Source organism: Eretmochelys imbricata, chromosome 22 (assembly GCF_965152235.1).
Source record: "Eretmochelys imbricata isolate rEreImb1 chromosome 22, rEreImb1.hap1, whole genome shotgun sequence".
In the NCBI taxonomy this organism is placed as follows: domain Eukaryota; kingdom Metazoa; phylum Chordata; order Testudines; family Cheloniidae; genus Eretmochelys; species Eretmochelys imbricata.
The window spans coordinates 18,935,549-18,962,291 of record NC_135593.1 but is presented as its reverse complement, the minus strand read 5'-3'; the positions used below and the strand labels follow the sequence as shown (position 1 = coordinate 18,962,291).

Genomic DNA, 26,743 nt, shown 5'->3' with positions numbered 1-26,743 from the left:
TCCCCTTGTGCTGCTGGAGAGGCTCACCCTATGGTGCCCTAAAGCTGATCTAAAAAACCCAACAAATCAACCTCGTCCCAAGCTGCAGGTGTTGATTTATGGTGAAGGTTTCAACTTTTCCTTTATGGGTGCCTGTTTACGCCAGGCAATTACTCTACCTGACCTAACAGGCAAATGAATAACTTTGTAAAATAACCTGACAGCATCTGAAATTCTGCAGGCTGTCTGAGCAATAGGTTATCCAGAAACTCTGAGCACTAAACTCCTTTGCTTAGGGTGTACCAGCATGCAAACCAAACTAACCTGCATAGTGAGTGCTAAGACACTGCACCCTCCCTCATCCCTGCTGAGTGACTCGGGAAGTGGTCTCATTTTGTCTGTGCAGCTTTTGGACCGAGACCTGCAGTAAACATCCAACTCTGATGCCTTGAAGTGAGTTTGATAAAAACTTGGGTATCTGTAGTCATTTAGATTTCTAGCCATAGCAGTAGGTCCCGAAACAGTCTGCTCCGACACGTGAGAGGTGGTCCAATATCGACTCTGAAACGTCACTTCTCTCCCCAGCCAAAATACGTCCCGGGGTTCTTCCTCCAGCCGAAAACACGAACGCTGTCCTTGCCAATACTTGCAGAGCAGTTTTTGTGTAGCTACTTTTTCTGCTAAGCAGCTGGTGCAGATGATCCTCCTTATTAAGTTCCATGGATTTTCCCCAGTCCTGGTGGGCAGGAACTTGACGAGAACAGGCTCTCTCTCAGCTGTTACGGATATTGTCCTTCCAAGAAAGAGGCAAATAACTGCCGGGTGGGCAGCAGGCAGGTATAGAGGTGAGGGAGTTGCTGCTAAAGCCATTTAATTCCCCATAATATTCCTAGAGCCCTTGTAAACTCCACTGGTCTCAGTGCTGTAAAACAGAAGGGTTCTAATGGCAATGGGAAGTTGGGTACAACAGTGGCTTGTCCAGGGCATGTGCCAAGATTCCCTTGTCTACTTGGCCTTAGAAAACAGCCAAACATAGTACATATTAAAGAATGCCCTGTGTTTCCAGTGGCTAGGAGTCTACACATTCTGGGTAGCCGAAGTGTGGCCCAAGGAGCTATACAGTGCCACCCATGGTCATTCTCATCTTCATTATGGAGGCGTGGCCCGCGGACACTGCAGGCCCCAGCATGCCATGCTCTAGCTTGACGAAGAAGACTGGCCTTCAGTCCATGCTGAAGGTTGTATCGTGGCGTCAGAACTCTCCAGGGATGGCACTGCTCAGATCTGGGACCTGCAGTCTCCATGGGACACTGCTCCAAACTGGAAAGCTGAACAAACCTGCAGAGTTTTCCATTTGGGGCAAATAAGATGCAGCCCTGCGGCTCTTGGCAAATTGCCAATGTGTCCTCATCTGGCCAAGCTTAGGGTGCCCATATTTTAAAATCTCTGCTTCCAGCTGAACCCTTTAAGGTTCCGAGAGTCAGGCTTGGCAGGTAGGGTTTTGAGACCAAGGGTAAAACTTCCAAAAATGTATGCAGGACTTAGGAACCCAAGTCTCACTGTAAGTGGGATGCAGTTTCTGAGGTACCTAAGTCACCTTTGAAAATGGGGCTTAGCTACTCTTGAAAATATTACCCCCAAATCCTCCTTGTGTGTGCTTACGCCACATTCTTCATAGCCGCTGGACGGGACCAAGCTTAAACTGTGCTAATGAGTACACCTTAACCTCCATCTCCCCACCCTCTTACGCTGTGACATGCCACTAATCACCAGCAGAAGAGTAAACAGTATTAACACCAGGGACAGAAGCTAATATTTATCTTTTCAGAACACTGGTTTGAATGCCCTCTGCAATGACCGCAGAGCAACTTTTGCCCTTGTTTGTTTTAGATTGCCTGACCTTGAAATAGTGTGCATTCCATTCCCCATGCCCAGGGCACAATCGCATCTCTTCAGAGCTTGCAAAACGTTATTTTCCACCCAAACAGTTGCAGTTCATGAGTGGATTGTTCCCTGGAGCCATGAAATAAAGTGACTGTAGCAAACCACAATTGTGAAGCTCTTTGGGAAACTCTCCCTGTCTCCATCAAATGGATCTCAAACATTTAATGGCTCAGATTTTGGCAAGTCACCACACCACTAAGTATTCTTCATTCTGTTAACTTGCTGCTTTTTGTGTCAATGGATAATGCTTTTTGCAGAGCCATAGTTTTAAGTGCTGCTGTTTCCCCTACTGTACAGGTTTTAGTTACAGACACAAAAAAGAAATCAACTCAAAGTATTTGTAACCCCCATTTTACCCTCTAGCTTTGCGTAGGCCAGGAATCTTTGTAGCCATAACTCATCACCAGATCAGCTTCACCTGCGTTAGCAGTGGTGGGAGGGTTAGTCTAGTCCAGGTACAGGCATTGATTCCACTCTGTCCTCAAACCTTGTCAGCATTTCCACCATTGCTAGCACCTGAGAGCGCTGCCTGCCCAAGAGTGAAGAATATCCAAGGATAGCTACATCCTTTGCCATCTCGCTGAATCAGGCCCTTCCTGCCTTAGCGTCCAGCACAAACACAAAGGGAACAATAGGGCTAAAAATCCCCAAACCAGCCCTGAACTTGTCTACAGCCGAAAGTGGAAGCGCTTAGACAGCCGGGGCTCCTGCTCCAGGAAGGGAATGGGCTGAATTAGCTCCTCACTTTCCCTCGCCATTTTTGCTTTAGGCATCGTTGGTGCAGCCTCCGTACATTGATTCCCAGACTCTGCTCGAAGTGTCCAAGAGTGGGGACTAGATGGCGCACTCACACACATGCTGTTCCTCCCTCAGAACCTACATTCAGATCTGGGTTAGATCACACACACAGTGCAAAGAGCAGGCCACAGCTAATCTCCAGCAGTGGTAGCAATGTCGTAAATGCATCATCTGATGTGGGACCATTCGACGTGCTGATCTCTGCTCAGACTCCAGACTGAGAACGTCGCAGGTGAGGACTGAAGTGCGCAGGCTGAGCCAAGCAGGGAAACGTGCACAGCATCTGTCTGCACTGTGCCTAGCTCTCTGGCCAAATGCTGTAAGCGTTACTCATGCGAACAGTCCCATGGGCATAGTGCATATTACGTAAGGCAGACAGTGCTATTACCCTTCAGACTAGCACCACTTTAGGGGAAAGAATCCCTACAGAAACTAACTAGTCACTGGAGCTAGATCTAAATGAATGTGCTTGAGAATTCCCCATGAGATGAAGTAGAGCTTTTCTACTGAGTTGATTGGCCATTCTGTTTCTTACCAAGTTTGGCATTGGAATAAAGCTGGCTATGACTTCAGTCCTCCGCTAAGCAGTTAACGTCCCTTTAACCTGACAGGCATTGGCAGTACGGTTTGCTCTTTCATGGGTGTTCTACAACTCACAGCAGGCTCTGAACACTGCAGCGAGCATTTTTCTTTCCTAATTACTCTGGATTATCTGCTTCTGCTCCCTTCTTTTGGAGTATTCCCATCAGTCTCTTCCATTTATAAAATGTGCTCCTGCTTGTTGCAGATACTTGGCAAATAGGTCAAAAAGGCACACTCTGGCAATGACCAACCCTACAGCTGAAATCCCTCCAGACTTGCAGAGGCAGCTAGGACAGCAGTCTTTTCGATCCCGGGCTTGGGCTCCACACCTGGTACCCGATCAGCACCGGTGAGTAATGGCACCGGCCGTTCGGGCAGCTCTGTGCCAGGGAACCCGCTCAGATGTCATCTGAATGGAGTGCAGAAAAAATCCAGCTTGGCATAAAGGGGTTAAAAGAAGAAAGGAGCAGACCCCAAAGCAGAAGCTGGCTGGCCCTGTTGGACATGCTTCATTTCTGAGCAGATATAGGCTCCTCACCTGCTAAGTGCATGGCGCACTCACGGGCAGGGATCAGTTGGCTCTTCCCCTCCAGTCCCACTTCTGTGGCTGGAGATGATTTGCCAGGATGGCTGCCTGCCTTAGCCCTGGGGCTGGGATTAAGATTAAGCGATCCAGATTAGTGGAAAGATTTGTTAATGTACTAGTAGGCTCAACCCTGTAGTGAGTAGTAAATCTGCTATGGAATATTCAGTAGTGGAATGCTGTATGAAAGGCTGCACCGGGAGTAAACTATACGTAGGTTTAGAAACCTCACTGCACCAGAGTTGTGTGTTTCCACTGCAGAATCTCCATGCAAAGCTCCCTGTTTGTCATTTTGTTTCTAATCCAATCCTCTGGTGGAGAGGGTTGGGGGAGAACAATTATAACTTTTGTGACTGAGGGAACTGCTGCAAAACTGGATCCAAGTGAGCTAAAATTCTGGAGGAAGGGCCCTCCTGACTTTGAGAACTATTAATTCTACAGAGTCCTTCAATGCTGCAGCAAACTGGAGATGGTACTGCCACATACACCGCTTAAAACCTGCACCTCGACCCCAAAGCACTGAGGGGGTGACACAAATGTGAGCGGTCGAGCTCGTTTCTCTTTGATCTCAGTTGCTGACCAATTGAGAAAGCAGTTACCTAGAAGACCAGATTTGTGCTCATGTTAAGTCCTCTCACCAGCTCTCCCTGGCAAGCTTTTCACCGCGCTCTTTACTGCGGCCAGATCCCTGCTGAGTTGAGCGTTGGTGGAATCAGCAGAGACAGGCGAACGCTGAGCAGACTGAGTCAGCACTGGTGCCATGCTGGAGCATAACCCTTGACTTCTCCTGGGTAGAAAGAGAGGCGGGAGAGGAGGAGTAAGATTTCCTGGGTCACAGAGCTCGTTATAGGAAGAGAAGAAAAACAGTTGCAAATTAAATAAACAGAAAATATTGTACGTCCTGCTTCCAGGGTCACTTCAGAATGGAGGTTTAAATGAAGCCATTGAGGTATTGTTATAAGGCTCTTTAGACCAAGCCCACCCTGCCCCCTCTGGCTCTCATCATGTGTCTGCTCCTCTGTTTTTACATGCACAGGATAGCATTGGCTCATTCCAGATTCACAATTTTACATGTCGCAGCAGAGGCCTGTAAGCCTGTGGAACTACAGACATGCCTGAGATCAAAAGAGAGGAACTTGAAAATCAAATCTGGCCCCAGACCAAGCGCCTGGAAGTCTCTGTACACCTCAGACATAGCTAGCGGAAGGCTGTGTCTTGTAGTGTGGCAAAACCTGCAGTAAACCACAAAGTACTGGCTCGTGGACAGCTGTCAGCTTTTATTCTGGTGCTTAACTTAGTCTGTTTGAAACTGGTTTGTACTTAAAAAGGTCTCAAAATACGTTAGTCTAGAAAGCCAGTCTGGAGCCAGGGGCAGTGTGACTGTGCATCATCCTAGCATGCTTGGGAGCCTGATGCACAATGCTCACTTTCCTCGTTTGCTTCTGCTGCCCATTACGGAGTTGGAAGGTCAGATGGACAGGTTGGCTTGCTGACTGGCAGAAAGGGAACATGGGAGCCAGCCACTTCTAGCCTTAGTTGGAACATATTTCAAATTGTAATTAATTAAAATACGTTTTACCAAGCAGGGCTGAATATGTGAAAATAACTGGAACTAACATCCTGGAAATGTTGCAACATGAATGAAAATCTTACTCCTGCAAGGGGTAGCTTCTCCAGCAGAGATTCAGTTTTGTCTTTCAGAGCAGGCTTCAACAGAGACCTCTGTACATACATAAAATATTTAAAGTACCAATTGTCTGTCTAACGTAATTCAGTTTGAAGCACTACTATAGACCGCCGGGATCTAATGTGGATATGAATAGAGCCCTTTTTCATGTTTTTAATAAAGTAAATACTAATGGAAACTGCGTGATCGTGAGAGACTTTAACTTCCCAGATATAGACTGGAGGACGAGTGCTAGTCATAATAATAGGGCTAGGATTTTCCGAGATGCGATAGCTGATGCATTCCTTCATCAAGTAGTTGCTCAACCAACTAGAGGGGATGCCATTTTAGATTTGGTTTTGGTGAATAGTGAGGACCTCATAGAAGAAATGGTTGTAGGGGACAATCTTGGTTCAAGTGATCATGAGCTAATTCAGTTCAAACAGAACAGAAAGATTAACAAAAATAAATCTGCAACTAGAGTTTTTGATTTCAAAAGAGCTGACTTTCAAAAATTAAGGAAATTAGTTAGGGAAGTGGATTGGACTGAAGAACTTATGGATCTAAAGGCAGAGAAGGCCTGGGATTACTTTAAATCAAAGCTGCAGAAGCTATCGGAAGCCTGCATCCCAAGAAAGGGGAAAAAATTCATAGTCAGGAGTTGTAGACCAAGCTGGATGAGCAAGCATCTCAGAGAGGTGATTAAGAAAAAGCAGAAAGCCTACAGGGAGTGGAAGATGGGAGGGATCAGCAAGGAAAGCTACCTTATTGAGGTCAGAACATGAAGGGATAAAGTGAGACAGGCTAAAAGTCAAGTAGAGTTGGACCTTGCAAAGGGAATTAAAACTAATAGTAAAAGGTTCTATAGCCATATAAATAAGAAGAAAACAAAGAAAGAAGTGTGACTGCTAAACACTGAGGATGGAGTGGAGGCTAAGGATAATCTAGGCATGGCCCAATATCTAAACAAATACTTTGCCTCAGACTTTAATAAGGCTCATGAGGATCTTAGGGATAATGGTAGCATGACAAATGGGAATGAGGATATGGAGGTAGATATTACCATATCTGAGGTAGAAGTGAAACTCGAACAGCTTAATGGGACTAAATTGGGGGGCCCAGATAATCTTCATCCAAGAATATTAAAGGAATTGGCACCCGAAATTGCAAGCCCATTAGCAAGAATTTTTAATGAATCTGTAAACTCGGCGGTTGTACCATATGACTGGAGAATTGCTAACATAGTTCCTATTTTTAAGAAAGGGAAAAAAAGGTGATCCGGGTAACTACAGACCTGTTAGTTTGACATCTGTAGTATGCAAGGTCTTGGAAAAAATTTTGAAGGAGAAAGTAGTTAAGGACATTGAAGTCAATGGTAAATGGGACAAAATACAACATGGTTTTACAAAAAGTAGATCGTGCCAAACCAACCTGATCTCCTTCTTTGAGAAAGTAACAGATTTTTTAGACAAAGGAAACCTAGATTTCAGGAAGGCGTTTGATACTGTGCCACATGGGGAATTATTAGTTAAATTGGAAAAGATGGGGATCAATATGAAAATTGAAAGGTGGATAAGGAATTGGTTAAAGGGGAGACTACAACGGGTCCTACTGAAAGGTGAACTGTCAGGCTGGGGGGAGGTTACCAGTGGAGTTCCTCAAGGATCAGTTTTGGGACTAATCTTATTTAATCTTTTTTTTACTGACCTTGGCACAAAAAGTGGGAGTGTGCGAATAAAGTTTGCGGATGATACAAAGCTGGGAGGTATTGCCAATTTAGAGAAGGACCGGGATATCCTACAGGAGGATCTGGATGACCTTGTAAACTGGAGTAATAGTAATAGGATGAAATTTAATAGTGAGAAGTGTAAGGTCATGCATTTAGGGATTAATAACAAGAATTTTAGTTATAAACTGGGGACGCATCAATTAGAAGTAACGGAGGAGGAGAAGGACCTTGGAGTATTGGTTGATCATAGGATGACTATGAGCCGCCCAATGTGATGTGGCCGTGAAAAAAGCTAATGCGGTCTTGGGATGCATCAGGCGAGGTATTTCCAGTAGGGATAAGGAGGTGTTAGTACCGTTATACAAGGCACTGGTGAGACCTCACCTGGAATACTGTGTGCAGTTCTGGTCTCCCATGTTTAAGAAGGATGAATTCAAACTGGAACAGGTACAGAGAAGGGCTACTAGGATGATCCAAGAAATGGAAAACCTGTCTTACGAAAGGAGACTCAACGAGCTTGGCTTGTTTAGCCTAACGAAAAGAAGGTTGAGGGGAGATAGGATTGCTTTCTATAAATGTATCAGAGGGATAAATACCGGAGAGGGAGAGGAATTATTTAAGCTCAGTACCAACGTGAACACAAGAACAAATGGATATAAACTGGTCATCGGGAAGTTTAGACTAGAAATTAGACGAGGGTTTCTAATCATCAGAGGAGTGAAGTTTTGGAATAGCCTTCCGAGGGAAGCAGTGGGGGCAAAAGTTCTATCTGTCTTTAAGATTAAACTCATTAAGTTTATGGAGGAGATGGTATGATGGTATAACATGATTTTGGTAATTAATTGATCTTTAAATATTCATGCTAAATAGGCCTAATGGCCTGTGATGGGATGTTAGATGGGGTGGGATCCGAGTTACCCAGGAAAGAATTTTCTGTAGTATCTGGCTGGTGAATCTTGCCCATATGCTCAGGGTTTAGCCGATCGCCATATTTGGGGTCGGGAAGGAATTTTCCTCCAGGGCAGATTGGAAGAGGCCCTGGAGGTTTTTTGCCTTCCTCTGTAGCATGGGGCACGGGTCACTTGCTGGAGGATTCTCTGCTCCTTGAAGTCTTTAAACCACAATTTGAGGACTTCAATAGCTCAGATATAGGTGAGAGGTTTATCGCAGGAGTGGGTGGGTGAGATTCTGTGGCCTGCGTTGTGCAGGAGGTCAGACTAGATGATCATAATGGTCCCTTCTGACCTTAGTATCTATGAATCTATATGGAGCTAGATTATCTTCTGTTTTGTTTTACAACCAAACCATCCTCAGGGATGCTCTAAAGACTTGTTCCCTAAGGGCCTTTCACAGACAAAGACCGTTGCTCCAGCCATGGTGTTGTCCGCTCATTTTCTGTCTGGATTGAATTGGTACAAAGCTAAACCCATCTGGGCAGAGAAGCTAACTGGGTCCTCACGTGTTAGTTTTTGCTTTTGGGTGGAGAGAGAGCAGTGTTTTGTAATACTCTTAAAGAGGTACTCTTGAGGATGCGTGTGCTTGGGTTTGACTCATATATGGGAACCCAGATTGAAAGGGAAGTTTGTTCCTGGAAAAACGTCTTCTGACCTCCAGTTCAAACATTTAGGCTGCTGGTTGACTCTGCATTCAAGGTGATGGGATGGGTGGGGAAGAATCTGAAACAAGACAGCCCCTAGCAGTGAAAGAGGGTTCCCTCTCTGTGCAAAGTCATCACATTTCTTCTTCTTCCCCCCCCCCCCCCCACCACTGGGTTTAGTGCCTTTCTGAACGCGGATGCCAGCCTCTGCTCTGGCTCAGAGTGGCTACAGGATAGACCCTTTCCTGCCCTTGCGGTGTTAATCTTATCCACCCCCACCCACTGGTACTGTGACACGGCAGGCTTTATCTGCGCGTACTGGAGACTTAGAAGTGTTTTAAAAACTTTTTTGTTTTGCCATTATTGGTTTTATCTTGAGGCCCCCCTACAAGTGCAGCTTCCTTGTTTGACCCCCGTCCCCCAAGTCCATCCCTATGTAGTCTCATGAGGTGTAGCATTTGGTAGAATACGTTCAGATCAAAATTCCCTCATCTTCAAGGCCCGATGTATGTTAGTGCTTGGAATAAACCAGTCTGACAGGTTCACTAGCATGTGTCATCTAGGAAGTGGAAGATCCTGGAAGCCTGTGTGTGTGCTGAGAGAGGGCAGGTCTTGCTGCTAGGTGGTGGTCTAAGCTTTTTTGGCATTCGAATGGGAAGCCTCCATTCCGCGCACATGTCAGGGTTACTGGTGCCCCTTTTGATGCACCAATTAGTATTTTCCAGTTTTCCTCCTTTCCCAGGTATCCATGGGATATCCTTGCCTTCTCTCAGTGAAGTCTGTCTCTAAGTGTACCTGCAAATAAAGCATCTGGGTTAGGAATGGGGGTGAGGTTGTTATGCTGGTCCTGCTTCTGGGCTTGTTTCAATTAGAATTCCTAAGGTGCTGGCCCACTGTATTTTAGAGTTAGACTCAGCAGGCAAGCTCCAACTGAGCTTTTTAAGGTCTCCTCTTAAAGAACAGGCCTTGCTATAGAGAGACAACTGTTCCTAGCAGCAGAATCGCCTTGTCTAAGGCAGCAGCATTCCTGATGGGCTCCTCCTTCACCAATTCAGATAGATGAACATGCAACAATTTTTCTTAGCACAGAGTATTCCCATCCCACTGGAATATAGGGACGCTCCAGCTTAGCAAAATGTCACCGTGTAAACTCTGAGGCACGGTGAATGAAAATGGCTCTCGGATGGAGAAACGCCTTTCCGTTCTTAGCTGTTGAATGGTTTCTGCAGGTCGGTGGAACCAAGTGCCAGGCCAAGTCATATGGTCAGTTACAGACTGGTGCCCCAGTTATAATCTAGTTAGGATATAAATCAGACTGGCAAAATTTTAGAGAAAATATACCTACCCCAGCACCAAATGGACTTGCTAATCCTGTACCCTGCTGGTGATGAATAAACTAATGGCACTTTACTTCTCACTCTGAAACAGAACTTCTGGGCAGGCAGAACTTGGCAGAGCTGATGTAAATGAAATGTCTCTGTAGCTGAGTTTGTTTTTCAGCTGACATCACTAACCTACTTCCCCATGTGTTTAGCTCCGTTTACAAGGACTCAAACACCCTGCATCTCCCCACTGAGCGCTTCTCTCCTGTTCGCCGCTTTTCCGACGGTGCTGCCAGCATCCAGGCGTTCAAAGCCCACCTGGAGAAAATGGGCAATAACAGCAGCATCAAACAGCTTCAGCAGGTAAAGGAAGGAAGTGGGATGCAGTGGATCAGGTTAGATCACTGACTTACTGGCAGAGGAAACAAAGGAGGAAACCTTTCCTACTGCATTGTCTCCTGGATCCAAACATTCTTCAGAGCTGCAGCTGGGAAGCTTATCCTCCCCCTTCTGCGTATTTGAGTGTGCTTTGTAGAATTGCCATCATCCTCTTTATCTCTGCTGCAGCCTTGGGGGCTTTCCCCTTTTTTGGGGACTTGACATATCACTATAGAAACACACACAAGGTCCGAGAAGTCAGGCTCAAGTGAGGAATGTGGGCCCTGATACCTGTGCTCCCTAGACACTGTCTCTGAGTTTCTTCCCAAGACTTGCACACAATGAAATCAGTCCCCAGAATCCCATTTCAAAGTTGACATGGTTGGTTCTTGGTCCTGGCCTCCTTGTTTAATTGGTTTGAATGACAAACCGTGGTGCTGCACAGAGTAACCAGACTGAAGAACACTCTTGAAAATCCTCTTAGCCACTCCAGCTAAAAGCCACTGGTGCCTTCACCAGTTTTTAATGGCAGTGAAGTTCCATCGCCGTCCCATAGCATGCCATGCAACATTCATTGAAAGGCCATTTTGCTCTGCTGTGGCATAAATTGCATAGTCCTCTCTTTGACCTCAGTCGGAGTCTTGTAGTTGATTTCAGTTGGAGCTGGATCGGGCCCTGAGAGAGGAATTTCCCTGTGCAGCACAGCAGGAGCACGAGATGCTAATTTAATCTTGGGGTTTTCATGTCTGATGCTTTTCACTTGCATTCCTTGCAGTTGCAGTGTAAGAAGACTAAATAGCCCATGAGTTTAGTTCCATGAGCATCTATTTCTTTCCCACTGTAGGAGAGAGCTGGAATGACCCTGGTATTAGGCACACACATGCTGCTAAGTACATGGATTAGGATTTCTATCCTGCAGTTTCTTCTTTTTCTCTGGCTCTTTCAGCCAAGGAGACTGCAGAGTGAAAGCCGTTTTGCACAGCAGGGTTGCTGTGCAGGAAGAGATCACGTTGTGGGTGTATTGCATTCATTACAGGAGTGTGAGCAACTGCAGAAGATGTACGGTGGGCATATGGACGAGAGAACGCTGGAGAAGACACAGCAGCAACACATGTTGTACCAGCAGGAGCAGCATCATCAAATTCTCCATCAGCAGATTCAGGTACTGGAACTGGGACCATGGTCCCTGAACCCTAACCAGGTTTTCCTGCAGTGTCACAGGCAGAGGTATTGAATGGCCCCGTGGGACTAGGGAGGAAAACTTCTGTATATGTGGCAAGTTAGATTGCTCGACCTGCTGTAATGAGGAACAAGGGGGAAGGCTTTTCATAAACAATGCATGTACAGCTGGTAGGATAGTGAGAGCTTCTGTCTCAGGTTGATTAATTTATTGGTCCAAACTCTCTCAATCCAGATGGAACTGACTAATTGCAAATAATTTTTTGTTCCCCTCCTTTCTGGTGCCTGGCTCAGGATTGTATTCGCCCACCTCAGCCATCTCCACCCTTGCAAGCTCCTTGTGAAAACCAGCCAGCTCTGCTCACCCACCAGCTGCAGAGGTAAAGAAAGGGGTGTGCTTTGGCAAAGTGCTGTTGGGGGGGAAAGAGGGGGGAGAGGGTGAAGCTGTCACTCAGTGATGCACTGGGGCCTGTCCCAGAGCCAGCTGGGAGCATATAACCTTAGAGAACTGGTCCTCATTCCTAGAGGCCTGTGCAGGCTGCAGCTGGAGCTGTTGGAGCACATGTCTGTGGCAATCAGGCTCTTAACATTTCTGACCAAGAGAACCTTGAAAGTAACCTGATGACACAACATTGTTTTAAATTGACACGGAACAGCTGCTTGTTGGCCAACTTGAAAACAAATGCTTTTCAATAATAGCATGAGCACTTTCTCTAGCACCTTGTATGCCAAGCCATTTATAAACACTCTTTAGACCCTTCCCCATCCCCTCTGTTGGCTAGCAAATATCATCCCATTTTACAGATGAGGAAGACTGAGGCAGAGTGGGAGAGTCTTGCCATAGGTCATGGTGAGTCAGGAATAGAATTCAGGATTCCTGAGTCCCAGGCTTGTGCACTAACCACTGGGCAATACTCCCTTATCCAGATAGCTAATGAAGATAAAATAGAAATTATGTTGCAAAGCCTTTAAGATTCTAAAGGAGTTTTTTTATATTTATTTGGTTTTTTTTGAAAAGCACTTAGAGTTCAGTTCTAAAACTTGAACAAGCGTCTTTATCAGGAAGAGTGATTTACGAAGGTGCTTATTTTCTTGTGTAGGTTACGGATTCAGCCATCTAGTCCACCCCCAAACCACCCTAATAATCATCTCTTCAGGCAGCCAAATAGCAGCCCCCCTCCTGTGAATAGCAGCATGCTACAGACTCATGGTAAGCACTGAGTATACCAAGCCATCTGTCGTCCTATTGTGCAGGCCACTTGACAGAACCTTATGGTTTTAAAGCACTTGGGAAAACAGTTCATGTCTTTTCCAAATTCTAGTGCCTGGCGCAGATAGCCAATGCAAAAGATTCTCCATCTGGCACAAGGGGCTGGTGTTATCTGAATACTTGCAATGGATCTTGCCAGCTGGAATATGTTGTTATATTTCATGTCCTGAGATCCTTGTGTATAATTTCTGAGGGCGGGGAGGAGGGATATTGTTCTCTTATTATGCAAATAACTTTACACTGGTATTGTTTCTTTTGCCTTGCAAGTATTTCAGGTTGTGGCTGTAGTATGATGAAGTTTTAGCTCCGAATAGTCAGGAAAGGCGCACACCTCATCACCTGCTGAAATGCAGCTTGGTTCTGAAAATCTTTCTTCTGGCCCTGATAGCGTCAGACGCTATATCTGTTAAACAGAACATGCTCTCAAGCCTTGCAATAGCTCAGTGCAGTTACTCAAAGGGATTGTTCTTCGTAGGTGCAGCGTCTCAGTCCCAGTTCCAAGGGATGCCTTCCCACAGCGCGATCTTCCAGCAGTCTGGTAACTGTTCCCCGCCCCCGAACGTGGCACTGACATGCATGGGCATGCCGCAGCCATCGCAGCCGCAGCAGGTCACCATCCAAGTGCAAGAGCCCGGAGATATGCTCAGCAACAACCTTCTGCAAGGGGCAGCTGTGGCAGGGCAGGGCATGTCCCCTCATCCACGAGGCATGTCCATCAACCCGAGTGCCAATCAGATCCAAATGCAGCATCGAGCTAACCTGATGGCCTCTCTCACGTATGGTCACAGGCCACTGTCCAAGCAGCTCAGTGCTGATAGTGCAGAGTCACACAGGTAAGGCGATTCTCCAACTGTTCTGCTAACCTGGGGAGGCGCTGAGGGGAGAAGGGAGGAGAAAAGAAACCGGGCCAGTCAGAGTACTTTCACCATGGCTCCGTGCGCCGAGGCTGTCTCTGTCTCCTGAGCACAGCACTCGCTGCCAGCAGCAGGCCGTGCACCGGTCATGCTATGGACTTAGCTGTGATCCTAGTCCAAACCCTTAGACTTCAGGGCTTTGTTAGTGGGATGGGTGCTCTGGCAGCCGGGGGTGAGGATTGTGTGAAGTCAGCACAACTCCTGAGCCATGCGGGATAGGAAGCCAGCTTTCTCTCTAGGAACACAGGTTGCTGCTCAAGTAGAGTCTTGTGCTTTAGTAAGAGGGGAGAAATAAAAAAGTACAGAGACTGTTTCTAATTCCCCTTTGTGCCTGGTCTGGTCGGAGCCTACACTAGCTTCAAGAGCTCCGACAGACGTGCTCTGCCTCTCACAACACCTTCTTCCCCATCTGCCTTCCCCCAGCTCTCTCCAGAGACTTCAGCCATTCCTTCTTACCTGGCCCTGCGGAGTCATTGATGACCTGGGGCATGTGCTCTTCTTCAGGGTCTGAGTGCATTGTCTCTGCCGCTCTCCCAGAAAGAGCTGCTGGGTGACAAACCTTGGTCCCCTCTGCTCCACTCCAGCTAGGCCCTCAAGCCACCACCCTGCGCGTGTGCAGCCTGCTGGAGTTGGCTGGGAGATTGTGCAGAGCGCCTGAGTGGTGGTGGCCTCCTCTGCGTTCCTGGCTTTACTCTTGGCTGCTGCAACACAATCGCTGTTGTTTCTTCCTTGCAGCTTGAACATGAACAGGTATCCCCCTGCTAACTATGACCAGGTGCACTTACATCCCCACCTGTTCTCAGATCAGGCCCGTGCATCCCCCAGCAACTACAGCCCATCAGCAGGGGTGGGATTCCCCGCAACGCAGCAAGCCCTGAAAGTCCCTCAACTTGACCCGTTCCCCAGCTTCCCTCAAAGTGCGCCGCAGCCGCAGCCCTACACGGCATCAGCACTACAGCAGGCGCTGCTGTCCCCAACTCCGCCGGATTACAGCCGACACCAGCAGGTACCGCACATCCTCCAAGGACTGCTTTCCCCCCGGCACTCGCTCACGGGGCCCACGGACGTGCGACTGCCCCCGGCAGAATTTGCACAGCTCATCAAACGGCGGCAGCAGCAGCAGCAACAGCAGCAAGAATTTCAAGAATTGTTCCGGCATATGAGCCAAGGAGATGCTGGGAACATGGGCACCAGCGTGGGACAGAACCTATCGGAGCGTCAGTCGCTGTCTGTGCCTTATCCGAATGCTGACACGTACCATCACAGCAGCCCCCAACATCTCCTAAAAATCAGGGCACAAGAATGTATCCAGCAGGTATCTGCGGCTGCGGCACCCCATGGGTATGCACACCAGCCAGCTCTGATCCATTCGGAGAGCATGGAGGAGGACTGTGCATGTGAGGGTGCCAGGGACAGCTTTCCGGACAATAAGCGTTCAAATACATTGACCAAAGGTGGCCATGAGAACCCACTGCTTTTAAATGCAGGTGGGCATGGGGACCCAGAATCTCTGCTAGGAACTGTTAATCAGGGGCAGGAATTGGGGACGCATCATTACAGACATCAGCCAGCTACCGGATTCAGTAGGAATAAGGTGCCCAGCAGAGGTAAGACTTAGTGCTACTTGTGTACATGAAACAGCCTCTTCCAATTGCAGATACACCCCACATGCAAGCAGAGATGACTGTGTGTATCAGACAGAACTAGGAGTTTCAGTGACAGTCAACTTAGGGCAGTATTTTCTGGAGCCTTTTGGCTCTTAAGGCTGTAAGTAAATTGTGGACTCATACAAACTTTGTACCAAACAACGAGGAGGAGAATTGTTAAATAATAAAGGGACACTCCCAGACTCCTAGGACTTGGAATTTGATGATTCTAACCTGCAGGTAATGAGAAAAGACCCTGGATTCCTGTTTTGCCTTTAGAGATGAGCTGCAAAGTTTTGGGTGGTTTATCTGTTTTTTTTTTTTTTTTTTTAATTAAAAAAATCTAGTGTCCCAAATTAAGGGAATATGTGTGTATTAAATTATCCCTACTGCCCAAAGCTGTGACTGGTTCCTCCTTCGCAGTTCGGGCAGTGCTACAAGGGTCAATGAAATGTAGCCTGTAGTGCACAGTGTCATTTCTTGGGCCAGCTCCCTCCACTACAGTAACAGAGAGCACTAACTGGTAGCCCCAGAGGGAGCTTGAATGATCTGCTTTAGGAAAACTGGTTGTTAAACTTGCTCCTAGTGAGTCCCTCAGGCCTGTTTTTGGTCCTGTGGAAAGTACTGTCCCCTTTCCTGGTCTCCGCACCCACCGTAACTATGGTGACAGAGCAGCATGACGAGTGGTCTCTTCAAATGACTGTTCTCCCTGCATTGTAGTTCCGTGTGTTTAGAATTCATCTCCTTCCTACCCGTTCAAGAGGGGCGAAGGCTCTGAGCAGTACCACCTGGCAGGCCTGAGCAGGATAGAGCTATATCTGCTGTAGGAATGAGATGCATCTTATTTGAAGCCACCCGCTTTCTCTTGACTCCCTTGCTGTGCTGGTGCTTTGCCCACTCAGGAGGCATGGCTTAATGTTGAGACAGTAACCGCAGGTATTTTGTCATGTTGTGTGTTCAAGCAGGTGTCCATGTCAGATGAAAGGGGTCCTTCAGAGCGAGGACTAGGGCGAGGAGTGGCCTGCCGTCACTGTGCATTTGGTGATTTAGACCACTAACGCGCTGGTCCTGTCAGACCTCCGTTTTTCTGCTGTGCTGCAGTTTCCAGGCATGGCCCTGGTAAAGGAGAGAGCTGTCCGAGTGCAAGCAGGCTCCGGAAACTCCTCTTTTTTGAGTTCCTCATTTTACTGACCTGGGTCATTTTTATTATTGACACAGCTAAATAAACTCCATGTAAAATGGTGCGAATGACTAAACAAGCCAAAAGCCATGCTTGTGCCCCGCTAATTGCTCTGTTAATATCATGATACACAGGAGAGTAGGACTTTAGACTGCAAGACTTTGTAAATGAGTAAAGAGAAGTCAACATTTACCATGAATTGTGCAAGCTGTTCTGAAAGAGGGAGGGAGTGCGCATGTGGCTGTTTGGAGTGTTACTATAGTAGATTGTACTCAAAGGTGTAGCTACCCTGACCTTTATTTTCCTCCTTGTGTTTAATAACCCAGTTGGAATCTAGCCTACACTCTTCCCGCTCCAATTGAGCTGCCATTTAAGTGACCCAAGCACTCTTATGTACAAATTAAATGAAATAAAACCTCAATGTAAATAGCACTAAAGAGTTCACTTCCAATCAGCTGCATACAAAACAACTCCAATGTTATCAGCAGCTCTGTGCACGCGCCCCTGAAGATCAAGTGGGGGAGTATGGCCGGGGGGTATTTAAACCCAAACAAGTGTAACTGTGTGATGGTTTCTCTTGAATAATTTTTTTCTCCTCCCAACCCCCCCGCCCCACCTCACCCAAAAGGTTAGACTTTGTCTTTGAGCTCCCCTAGCTATATTCACAATGTTGTTTGAATGGGTTTTAAATTGTAATTTCCCTTAAGAGGAAAATGTATTGTGGAAACAACAGAGTCGATATTTTTGCTTGAGAGATTATGAACCACTTCCTGGTCACTTGCACGCTGGTATATAAACTGAGGAGTATGCTGTTCCTGGTTACAGTTCTCTGGCGTGCCCAGTGAGTACTTTGGTCCACGTACTTGCCCGACAGAAGTGTAATTGTGTGTTGGGACGTTACATAGCGTTTTGGGGCATGCCACCACTTACTGCTGCCTGTCACCTAAATCCTTATGAAGGGTCCCACCAGCTGCGGCCCACTAGGTTTGGATTCAGTGACTCGCTTGCGGGGCATCGCTGTGCCCCAGATGCTGTACAGCTTTGGAAACGCTGCCCAGCCCAGGGTGCCAGCCCCAAAACACCTTCAGTAGCCCTGGAGATTACTCACTAATTTGGTGGAGGAATAAATCACCGCTGTGTCTCCCGTGTTGTGTTAAAGCCATGCGGGGAATTGGAAACCAAGCTGTCTGTCTTGCACACATGTGGATAACTGACTCCTGCCATGGAGCTTTACCCTGCTCAGGTGGCTGCTGGGGGACGGAAAGAATTCAGATTGGGGTTTACAATGAAACGTGGATACAAATGTGAGCCTCCCAGGCTCTGTGTAATCTGGGCCTAAGCATGAGAAGTGCTGACAGCAGTGGCAGCTGCAAGTACTAAATGGTTTTCTTGCTCCGTGTGCGGTTTGTATAGAAGGGAACTCCTCCCTTCCCTGGAGCCTCAGGTGTATGGGCTGCCCTAGTGGAGGCAGGCTACTGGGCTTCACGGGCTGCTAACTGTGCTCCTCTCTTGCTCCAGATTTGTACTGACGTTCTTTGTGCAGCCCTTACAGGCTGGTTGCTGATAGCTGCAGGCTCTTGTGAGCTGCCCACTCAGGCAACCGCTCCCACAGTTTGAACAGCAGCCAGAGCTGTGGGTGGGTGGCAGTTCTTTCTCACTGCCTCGTTCCAACCATTTGTTTTCCAGGGTAACTCAAGTTTTGTTTTGTTTTTCCAGGAAAGTGAGACTTGTAACTGAACTTAACCTTGTGGCCGTGCAAAGGGAGGCAAAGCCAAGACCCAGTCTTGTATTATTGCAAAATCTGCTCTCATGACACCACAGCATGGTGAAGTACCATGTAATTGTGATATAAAGCAGCATGATCAGTGCATTTCAACTCCCTCCCTCCCTCCCTGCCCCCAAAACACCGGGGAGGCCAACTGAGCGGGGAGGCGATACACTGGAGGGGCTAGTGAACTGGCATTGCTGAGGAATAGTACGGCTAGACGGTCAAGTTGATCCACATGCAACACTTGTCTCTGCCAGCTTAGTCGCAAGCTGGTTTGATCACGGATAATGCCCGTTAGATCGGATTGGACTGTGGGCAAAGGGAGTGCTGGCACAAGAGGCTGCCAAACCCCATTCTTCATGCGCAGGGAGATGTGAACCCAGATTCTGTACCTAGTGATGAAAGGCTACAACTCGTCTGTGAGAGCCAAGACGTGTTCATGCAGAGTGACCTGGAGTCTAGACTCATTCGCTGAGCAGGAATCCCAGACTCTGAAGGGCTGTTTGGCTGCAGAGTGAGACACAGATGTTCTCTACTGGGAATGGGGAGGCCCCATTGTTGCTTTTGCTAAAATGTGGGATCTTCCTTAGGACAGGTGCAGGTCCCCCCGCATGCCTGAATTGTGTTAGTTTCCTGGGGCCGTACAGTTTGGGGCCCAGTCCGGATGGCACTGAAACGAATGGATGTTCTGCTAAAGGCTTTGTTGGGAGCAGGGCCATTTATGATAACTGCCAGGCATGACATCTTGCCAAAGCAAAGAGATCACAGCTATGCCTGGTGTAACTCCATAGGCACCAACAGTGTCACGCCCAGGTTGGATTTGTCCCCGAGTGTCCAGTACTGACTCTGGAAAGGGCCTCTCCAAAGCAGTGCGGCGCCTCGCGGCACCACCAGCTCCGTTTCCCCCAGGCAAGGAGGTAGGAGCTCTGTAGCCCTGAGTCAGCCGTCCTTGTGCCCAAGGAGACATGGAGGAGCTACTCAGTGCAGCTCCAGAGTTGTGCTTGGTCCTTTCCTCTGACCCGTGAGTTGTCACGTTGTCCCTGAGTATTCCCAACACCTGGTGGTCTGGAGAGCAGGAAAACCGAACCAGGGCCTCTTCATGGTGCTGTGTGGTGCCGCGCAGTGGCCTGGATAGACATCAGCTGAATGCCTGGTAGGCCCCCACCAGAGGTTGTGTATCCTGCCTTTGCAGCAGATTCGCTTGATGATCTGACAGGTGGATGCTCCCCTTTCAACATCACTGATCCCCATGATTTCACCAGGTATCAGGCCCCCAGAGCTGTAAAGCTTGTGTAATGAGCAGCTGGCTTGTTCTGCCTGCCTCAGAAAAAGAGAGGGCTGGAAGGTGGAACAGTCTGCTCAGTGTGTGACAGAAGTGAGCGAGGATAGGCTTCCAGGCTTCCTCGTTCATTCAGAGTCCGATGCGACCTTTAGTAACATGAGTTTTTGCTTAATATAAATGTAACTTTTGCCCTCAGACACAGCAGCTCCTGCAGCAGGGTACGGATGGACTTTGCCAGGCAGGAACTTGCCCAGATATTCAGCTTTCTACAAACATGTTTGAAAAGGGCAAGGAGCAGCGGTTTGATACAGATTTAGTATCGGTAACTCCCTTTGCCAAGGTTATGCAGAATGGCCCTTCTGGGACTTTCATTATATGGAAATCATAAGCATCTCTTTCTGGAGTGGTCTCTTTTGGAGCATCTGACCCATTCAAATAAGTGGGAGCAACAGGCTGTCTTAGTACTGGACAGGAACGAGGTTTTGTGGGTGTCTCCCAGCATTGTGATAACGTTTCTTTCTCCTCAAATATTATGTATCTGATTGAGACAGAAATTGTGCTGTCTTCCCTCTGAGTTCTCTTGAAGTGATTCCGGTCTGCTGCGAGCTGTGACTGGGATCAATAGTTGAGCTGGTCGCGAGAGCCTCTTGAATAGAGCAGCCCAGACATGGTCTTTGGAGTCAAGGAAAAACAAATCTGTGCTTCTCAGTCAGGAACAAGAAATATATGTCCAGTTGATATCCTTTTTGCACAGTCCTCATTGGCTAATGGATTAATTCATCCCCCCTGACTTCTGAGATCCTGCCAGAGTTCTGCATTAAGGCAGTTACTCCATGTTCTGTACCACTCAGGAAACCGCTGGCTTCTTTATACTAATCCCCTTTCTCTTTTGTCTAACTCCCAAGAATCCATTGTAGGGAATTGTATGGACAGAAGTTCTCCAGGACAAGCTATGGAGATGCCCAGTCATAATGGATTGGGTTATTCTGCAAGACCAGCTTCCATTGAACACCACAGACCCAGGACTCTGCAGAGACATCACACCATACAGAACAGCGATGATGCCTATGTAGGTTTGAGAAGGTTCATGGCTGCCAGGCCTTATGTACTGTGTAAAACTTACTATGAAGTGTGCGTTCTAGGGCTGAGCAAATAAGCCATTCACTAGCCAAATACAGACCCGCTTGTAACCCTGTGGGGCTAACTTGGAATCCAGTGCTGTGCAGAGCAATGCTTCCCCCTCTGCCTTTGGAACATCTCAACTGCATGTCCGTTGTGTACCGTGCAGTGTTTCAAGTGCTTTTAGCAGAGACCAACCCAAAAGTGAAATCTCCTACCTGTGGCTAAACAAGCATTGCCCAGTTTACCCACATACACCCAAGTCCATATGAAATTTTCCTGCAGGGTCAAGTGCACCCTAGGGTGCCTCTGCTGAAAACATTTGAGTTAAAGCAGGGATGAATACAGCCCGGAGTGTCTTATAATCTGCAAAAGAACCAAACTTCCAGCCAGGCAATATTGGTGAACAACCTAGCAGTGCGGTCTCAGCCATTGAGAGATCAGCGCAAGGACAGCTGCACTGCGTACGGGTACGTCAGCCCTTTGGGGATTTGAAGCAGTTCTGGCATATTAAAGCCCTGGGTTAACTCTCCTTATAACTTACTAGGGTGCTGGAAGAAAATGTGCACTTGTGACTGTCTCCTTTCATCCTTGGGGAGCCCTGGGGTGTGACTCTGTCTCCTTCTGCCGTCTCCTCAGGTCCAGTTGGATAACTTGCCTGGAATGAGTTTAATGGCTGGAAAAGCACTAAGCTCTGCTCGGATGTCTGATGCAGTACTCAGCCAGTCATCGCTCATGGCCAGCCAGCAGCTACATGCCAGGGAGAGCGAGGGTAAGGACTTCCCTGGGGCTGAAAAGGCATCTTTCAGAGGTGATTGAATTCTGCTGCAATCTGGTTTGGGTCAGAAGCGACGCTGATTTGTGTCATCCTGGTCTATCAGATATGGGTCCACACCACAGAGTCACTTCCCTTGGTGGTATTCCTGTGCATGGAGCCAGCAGTGTACTAGGCACGTTGTAATACTGTCGAGTACGGTACAGTTGGCATTCTCTGTTTAAGCGTGGCCAAGGGCTGGAATAATAGATCTGCATTGGCAGAGCTGTGGAGGCTGAAAGATCAGGAGGAGTTGCAGGTCAGAGTTGAGGTGTATTGGCCTTTTGTGTGTCGAAAGCTTGCACTGATTGACTCTAGGCACTGTTACCAACTTCCCCACCGAGCATGTGCTGGTGCTTATTTCTGGTGCAGCCCTTACAGACGCTTGTCATTCTGGGTTGTGCTGCAGTTTCAAGCACATAGTGGCTTCCGTGTATAGTGACGCTTGTCTTGGATTCCTGTGAAGCGCACACTACTGGCTGGAATCCTTTCCAGGTAAATTTCCACACACGCTTCTTGTCTCCATTCTTCTCAAGGTCTGTTGTCATCTCTCCCGTACTCTCTGAGCAGCAGGGAGACAGCTGGGCTGTAGCACGTAAAGCACAGTGTGACTTCTTAGGTAGTTGTGACATCGGCAAAGTCCTGGATTTGTGTCATGCTCACTGCAACGACTTTCTGTTAAAATGAGGGACAACCCTGCATGCCAGCCCTGACCCACACTCAGCACCTCAGGCCTGCCTGAGCCCTCTGCCAGAAGCTTCAATCAACTTTGCTCTCCTGGGCCCTTGGTAGACTCCAGTGTCCCAAGTAGCAGTGAGAGATTTCTCCCATTCGCCTACAAACTCTGATGTTACTCTTTGGTCTTGCAGACTGTGGGGAAAGTTTGGAAGGTCAAGAGCATCCAAATCTAGCTGATGGCAGCCAGCATTTAAACACCTCTTGTTATCCATCTACGTGTATTACAGACGTCCTCCTGAGCTACAAGCACCCGGAGGTGCCCTTTGGGATGGAGCAGGCTGGGGTGTAGCAGGAAGGAGGGAGTGAGTATTTTTCTGTTTCTGTAAGTTCAGATCTTCCCTTTTCTGCCTCTAGGGTAGATCTTCAGTACCAGTAGCCCATGGGCTAGATCTCCCTAGACAACTCCTTGCCCCTCCCTTAGCTGTGGGTCTGAGAATGAAGTTTAAGATAGAGGATGTCCTTGCTGAGCTTCCAGAGGTCAGTTGTTTGCACTGCGGACAGTGCCACCCTCGTAAACTTGCTGCTGGTGACCTTCAGTAGCTACTCGGCGCTTCTGCTTTGTAGAGTCTCTGGGTGGGAGTGCAGGGATTGGCGAGGGAAGGACTTGGCTGCTGGTGCAAGAACAAGCCCGAGCAGCAATATTTCCCATCTGTACGGTGGTGTGTGTGGGGAGAGTGGACTCCAGACGGGGGGAGGCAGGAGGCAGCTCTCTGAACAGCTGTACTGTGACTCAGGCCTGTCTGGCTCATCCCCTTTCTGTGGAGGGGCAGCTTTCAGGAGCCGCTGCTGCTGTTGGTAGAAGGACATGGCACCTGAAGACGGTAGTCTGTGGACTTGCGTGATCCTGTCAGCTACATGGAGCAGTGGGCACACCTCCATGGGGCACGCAGCCCCTCCTTGTGCACGTCTCCCTTTTCTTTCAAGCCCCTTGTGGCATTGGCAGCATGAGCACTCGGGGCACGTAGCCGGCTTTGTCAGGCTGGAGCATGGGGCGGGCAGAGGGATGTTTAAGGAGAAATGTCTGTCTCTTGTCCTGGCCTTTAACACCCCTTCTCTTCTCTTCTCTTCTCTCCTCCCTCTCTCTCTCTGTCTCTTTTTTCCAGGTTTTGTGTACAGCTTTGAAATGAAAAGGTCCATTTTAAACCAACAGTATCTAGCAGCATTGCGCCAAATCGCCATAGTATTTCTCACTGAAATATCATGGCTCTTTTCCTCATAATCAGTTCCTCAGTGTGTCGTTCTTTTGGTTTCTTTCGTTTTTGCCATATTTGCCTGTAACTCCAGCTATCACAGCGCTAACCAGAGAACCCGAGTCCTACACCCTGTGTGAAAGGATTGATGGAACTTGAGTTTTGCATTTGGTTTGGAGGGGGTTTTAAATGCGAAGGTCCAGGCCATCATGGATGGTGCAGACTCGGGCGTTCTCCCCTTCATCCAACTCTGCTCTTAAGACCTGTCCAACATCATCTTTTTCTGGGGACAAGTAGGAGAGCACGGGACAAATGCCTTCCAGGAGCCTGCCTGAATAGGGGAAGCAAGGGGCAGGGAGGGAATTTGAAGCTCTGTCCTTTGGCGAGCAATAAGCAGAGCTCCTGGTAACCAAGTCCAAAACCAGAGTCGTTTTTCCAGAGTTCCAGCGTACACCATGCCCTGGAAGCCCAGCCCCAAGGGCAGAAGAGCCACGCTGTAGTTTTATTTCCATACCCTTTGCATCTGAACTGATAGTGGGGCCAGAGCTACTCTGGGGCAAGAGCAACTCCAGTCTCCCTTACCACGATGCTAGCCTGTCCAACCCACCCCCACTGGCTCTTCCAGTGGTGCAATACGCTTTGTCTCTCCCATCTTTGTCTGCTTTTCTTTTTCTCTATTTTTGGTCATTGTGCTAAAAGGATCATTTCCCCCTCCTCCTCCTTTTTTAATACCTTTTCCTTTCAAACCCATGTACGACCCTTTTTTTTTTTTTTTTCAGTTTAAAGTAAAGAAGACAAGTTGTTTCCCTTTGTCTTTCTAGCTTTTCCTCCTGATCATGTAGGAATTGTTTTATGGTAAATGTTGTTGTTTTTATTATTATTGTTGTTATTATTATTATTATTATTAATAAAAGACAAAAGGAATTTCTGTTTGAGAGAAATTTTTAACTAGATTCTGTTCTATTTGAATTGTGACTTGCACCTTTTGTTCAAAGTATTTTATTTCTTTTTAATGACATTGTAATTGTGACTGTTTTTTTTCTCTTGTGCCAGTGGCAGAAGTGATGTTCTCCTTTATACAAATTCAGACATGCATAGATCTCTTCTTTGTCATTCTTTTTCATTTCTTCCCTTGACTGATAGAAACCAATGCCCCCTCCAGTGGTTGGGGCTAAGGGAGTATTTTGTGTCATCGTTGCCTTTGGAACTTTAAAAGCTACAACTGAAAATTCCTATTACTGACACTTTTGGGGGAATTTTTTTTTAAATAAAGGAAAAATCAGTCCAACCCTCCTGAATTTGCACAGAAGGAAGTGTGAGACCAGCATGGCAAAGGTTAATTTGCTATCATCATCTCTTCCCCAAAGTCCCCCAGCAATTGTCATAAATGGACCTGCAATTAGAAGAAAAGGAGAGGGGAGGGGAGAGAAGAAATCTGCAGCTGACAAACAGTATCTCCCAGGTTAATGTTTCTAGAAAGCCTAATGTCACTCTGGTTTTATTGGTGTGTAGTTGTCAAGTTACATTTCTTTAACATGTAAAATAGGTGGTGTGTGTTGGGGGGGTGGGGGACCCAGACAGGGCTTGCGGACTTAAGTGAGAGGGTACCAAGAAACACTGAAAGGCTTTTTGACATTGCTCTGTATCTTTGATTTGTTTTCCTTTTGTTTACATGACGTATTTCTGGGAGAGTTGACAGCCGCCCTACAGTAGCCATCCAAAAGAAAAGCAAGGACTTGCTTAACCGTGCCATTTCCCGTATCACACTTTTTTATCATTGCTTTGTATTGTAGTAATCAATACGCGCAGTATATGTTGAATGTATATTAATATACTTTGCTATTATTTCTGTTTTTTGGAAATGTCCGAAGTATTTTTTCTTCCTCGTTTATGCTGGACTAAAAACAAACAACTTTCAGTAAATCTTTAGTCCATTTTTTTGTGGGTCACTTGCAACTAGTAACTTAGTTGGACAATGGGGTCATGACAAATAAAATCATGATTATGATCTTGTGATCTCTTGTTTGTGGTGTTGCTCAATATCTGATGCAAAGGAGAAGCCAGCCCAACTTGGATTCTCTGAATAGCATCCCAGAAGTTGAAAGCTGCAGTGTGCCAGGTTTGGCTGCTCTCCAGTTGCTGCATGTTTCGGTCTGTTATCCAGCCTGCTATATGAAATCACCCTTGCCGGTGGTGATCTGACTTTTCAAAGCTGAAATGGACAGAATGGGGGCTCCTGCATAACATGTGGAAACAGACTCCCTTGACCTGCTGAGCACCACCTGAGCTGAACACCTCAGGATGAAACTTACCAACACAGTGGTTTTCAACCTTTGGCCTGCAGACTGTGCCTAAGATTTCCAGACGGCTCCGCACCTCCATTCAACATTTTTTAGGGGTCCGCAAATGAAAAAAGGTTGGAAATCACTGTACTAACACATTGCTGGAAGGCGTGTGGTCAGGGGCTGGGCATAGGAAATGCCAGAGGCTGTTGGGGAGTGGGAAGGTCTTTGCGGTCTTTGCCCATTCTTTCCAAATGGACAAGCACTTCCCTAGGTTAGGTGACCTTTGATACATCGACTGTCAATGGATCGACTTCATTGTGCATCCACATGTAGCCAGTTGTTTTAAAGGCAGCACAGACCTCACTTAAGAAGCTCAATGGCTTCTGGTATGAGATTTTATCTGCTTTGTTAATAATAAACTTACTCAGAAGATATGGGCAGGATTTGCATGTTCTGTCTCCCTGGCCAATTTATCCCAGCTTCAGATGATTAAATGAAGAAGTGCCTGAATTTTATAGTGCCTTCAGGTTCCTGGTAATTGTACTCTGATCTTTTCTCTGAAATCTCTCATTTACCCGCCCTGGCCCCGCAGAGAAGATACAGCCTAAAGCAAAGGGATTCCGAGTGGGAATTGATGGTGCCCTGTCTAAAGCTCACATTGTGGATCTGTAAAATCACTCACTGTGTCTAAGCACCTCCTGTGCATGCAAATGAGTCTCTACTGCTCTGGGGACCTCAGCAGAGGTGAAAGTCCAGGTGCCAGGTTTCATTCAGATACTC

The 26,743-nt window shown here is 47.3% G+C and overlaps 1 protein-coding gene across 13 annotated transcripts in view; it reads left to right on the top strand.

The window, feature by feature from the left end:
* The window catches only part of SIK3 (SIK family kinase 3), a 152,679-nt gene extending 126,993 nt beyond the window's left edge, over window positions 1-25,686 (top strand). For 3 of the 13 annotated variants that reach the window (XM_077839971.1, XM_077839975.1, XM_077839977.1), the window contains 10 exons: window positions 3,509-3,652; window positions 10,413-10,563; window positions 11,615-11,740; window positions 12,052-12,137; window positions 12,858-12,967; window positions 13,503-13,860; window positions 14,677-15,548; window positions 20,723-20,886; window positions 21,576-21,747; window positions 22,620-25,686. In XM_077839971.1, coding sequence (XP_077696097.1) covers window positions 3,509-3,652; window positions 10,413-10,563; window positions 11,615-11,740; window positions 12,052-12,137; window positions 12,858-12,967; window positions 13,503-13,860; window positions 14,677-15,548; window positions 20,723-20,886; window positions 21,576-21,747; window positions 22,620-22,777 — 2,341 coding nt within the window. In that variant the 3' untranslated portion in view covers window positions 22,778-25,686. Of the gene's footprint in view, window positions 1-3,508; window positions 3,653-10,412; window positions 10,564-11,614; window positions 11,741-12,051; window positions 12,138-12,857; window positions 12,968-13,502; window positions 13,861-14,676; window positions 15,828-18,483; window positions 20,887-21,575; window positions 21,748-22,619 lie in introns of those variants that run through there. The other 10 variants (XM_077839972.1, XM_077839973.1, XM_077839974.1 and 7 more) reach the window with 10 other exon arrangements.
* Window positions 25,687-26,743: the final 1,057 nt, after the last annotated feature.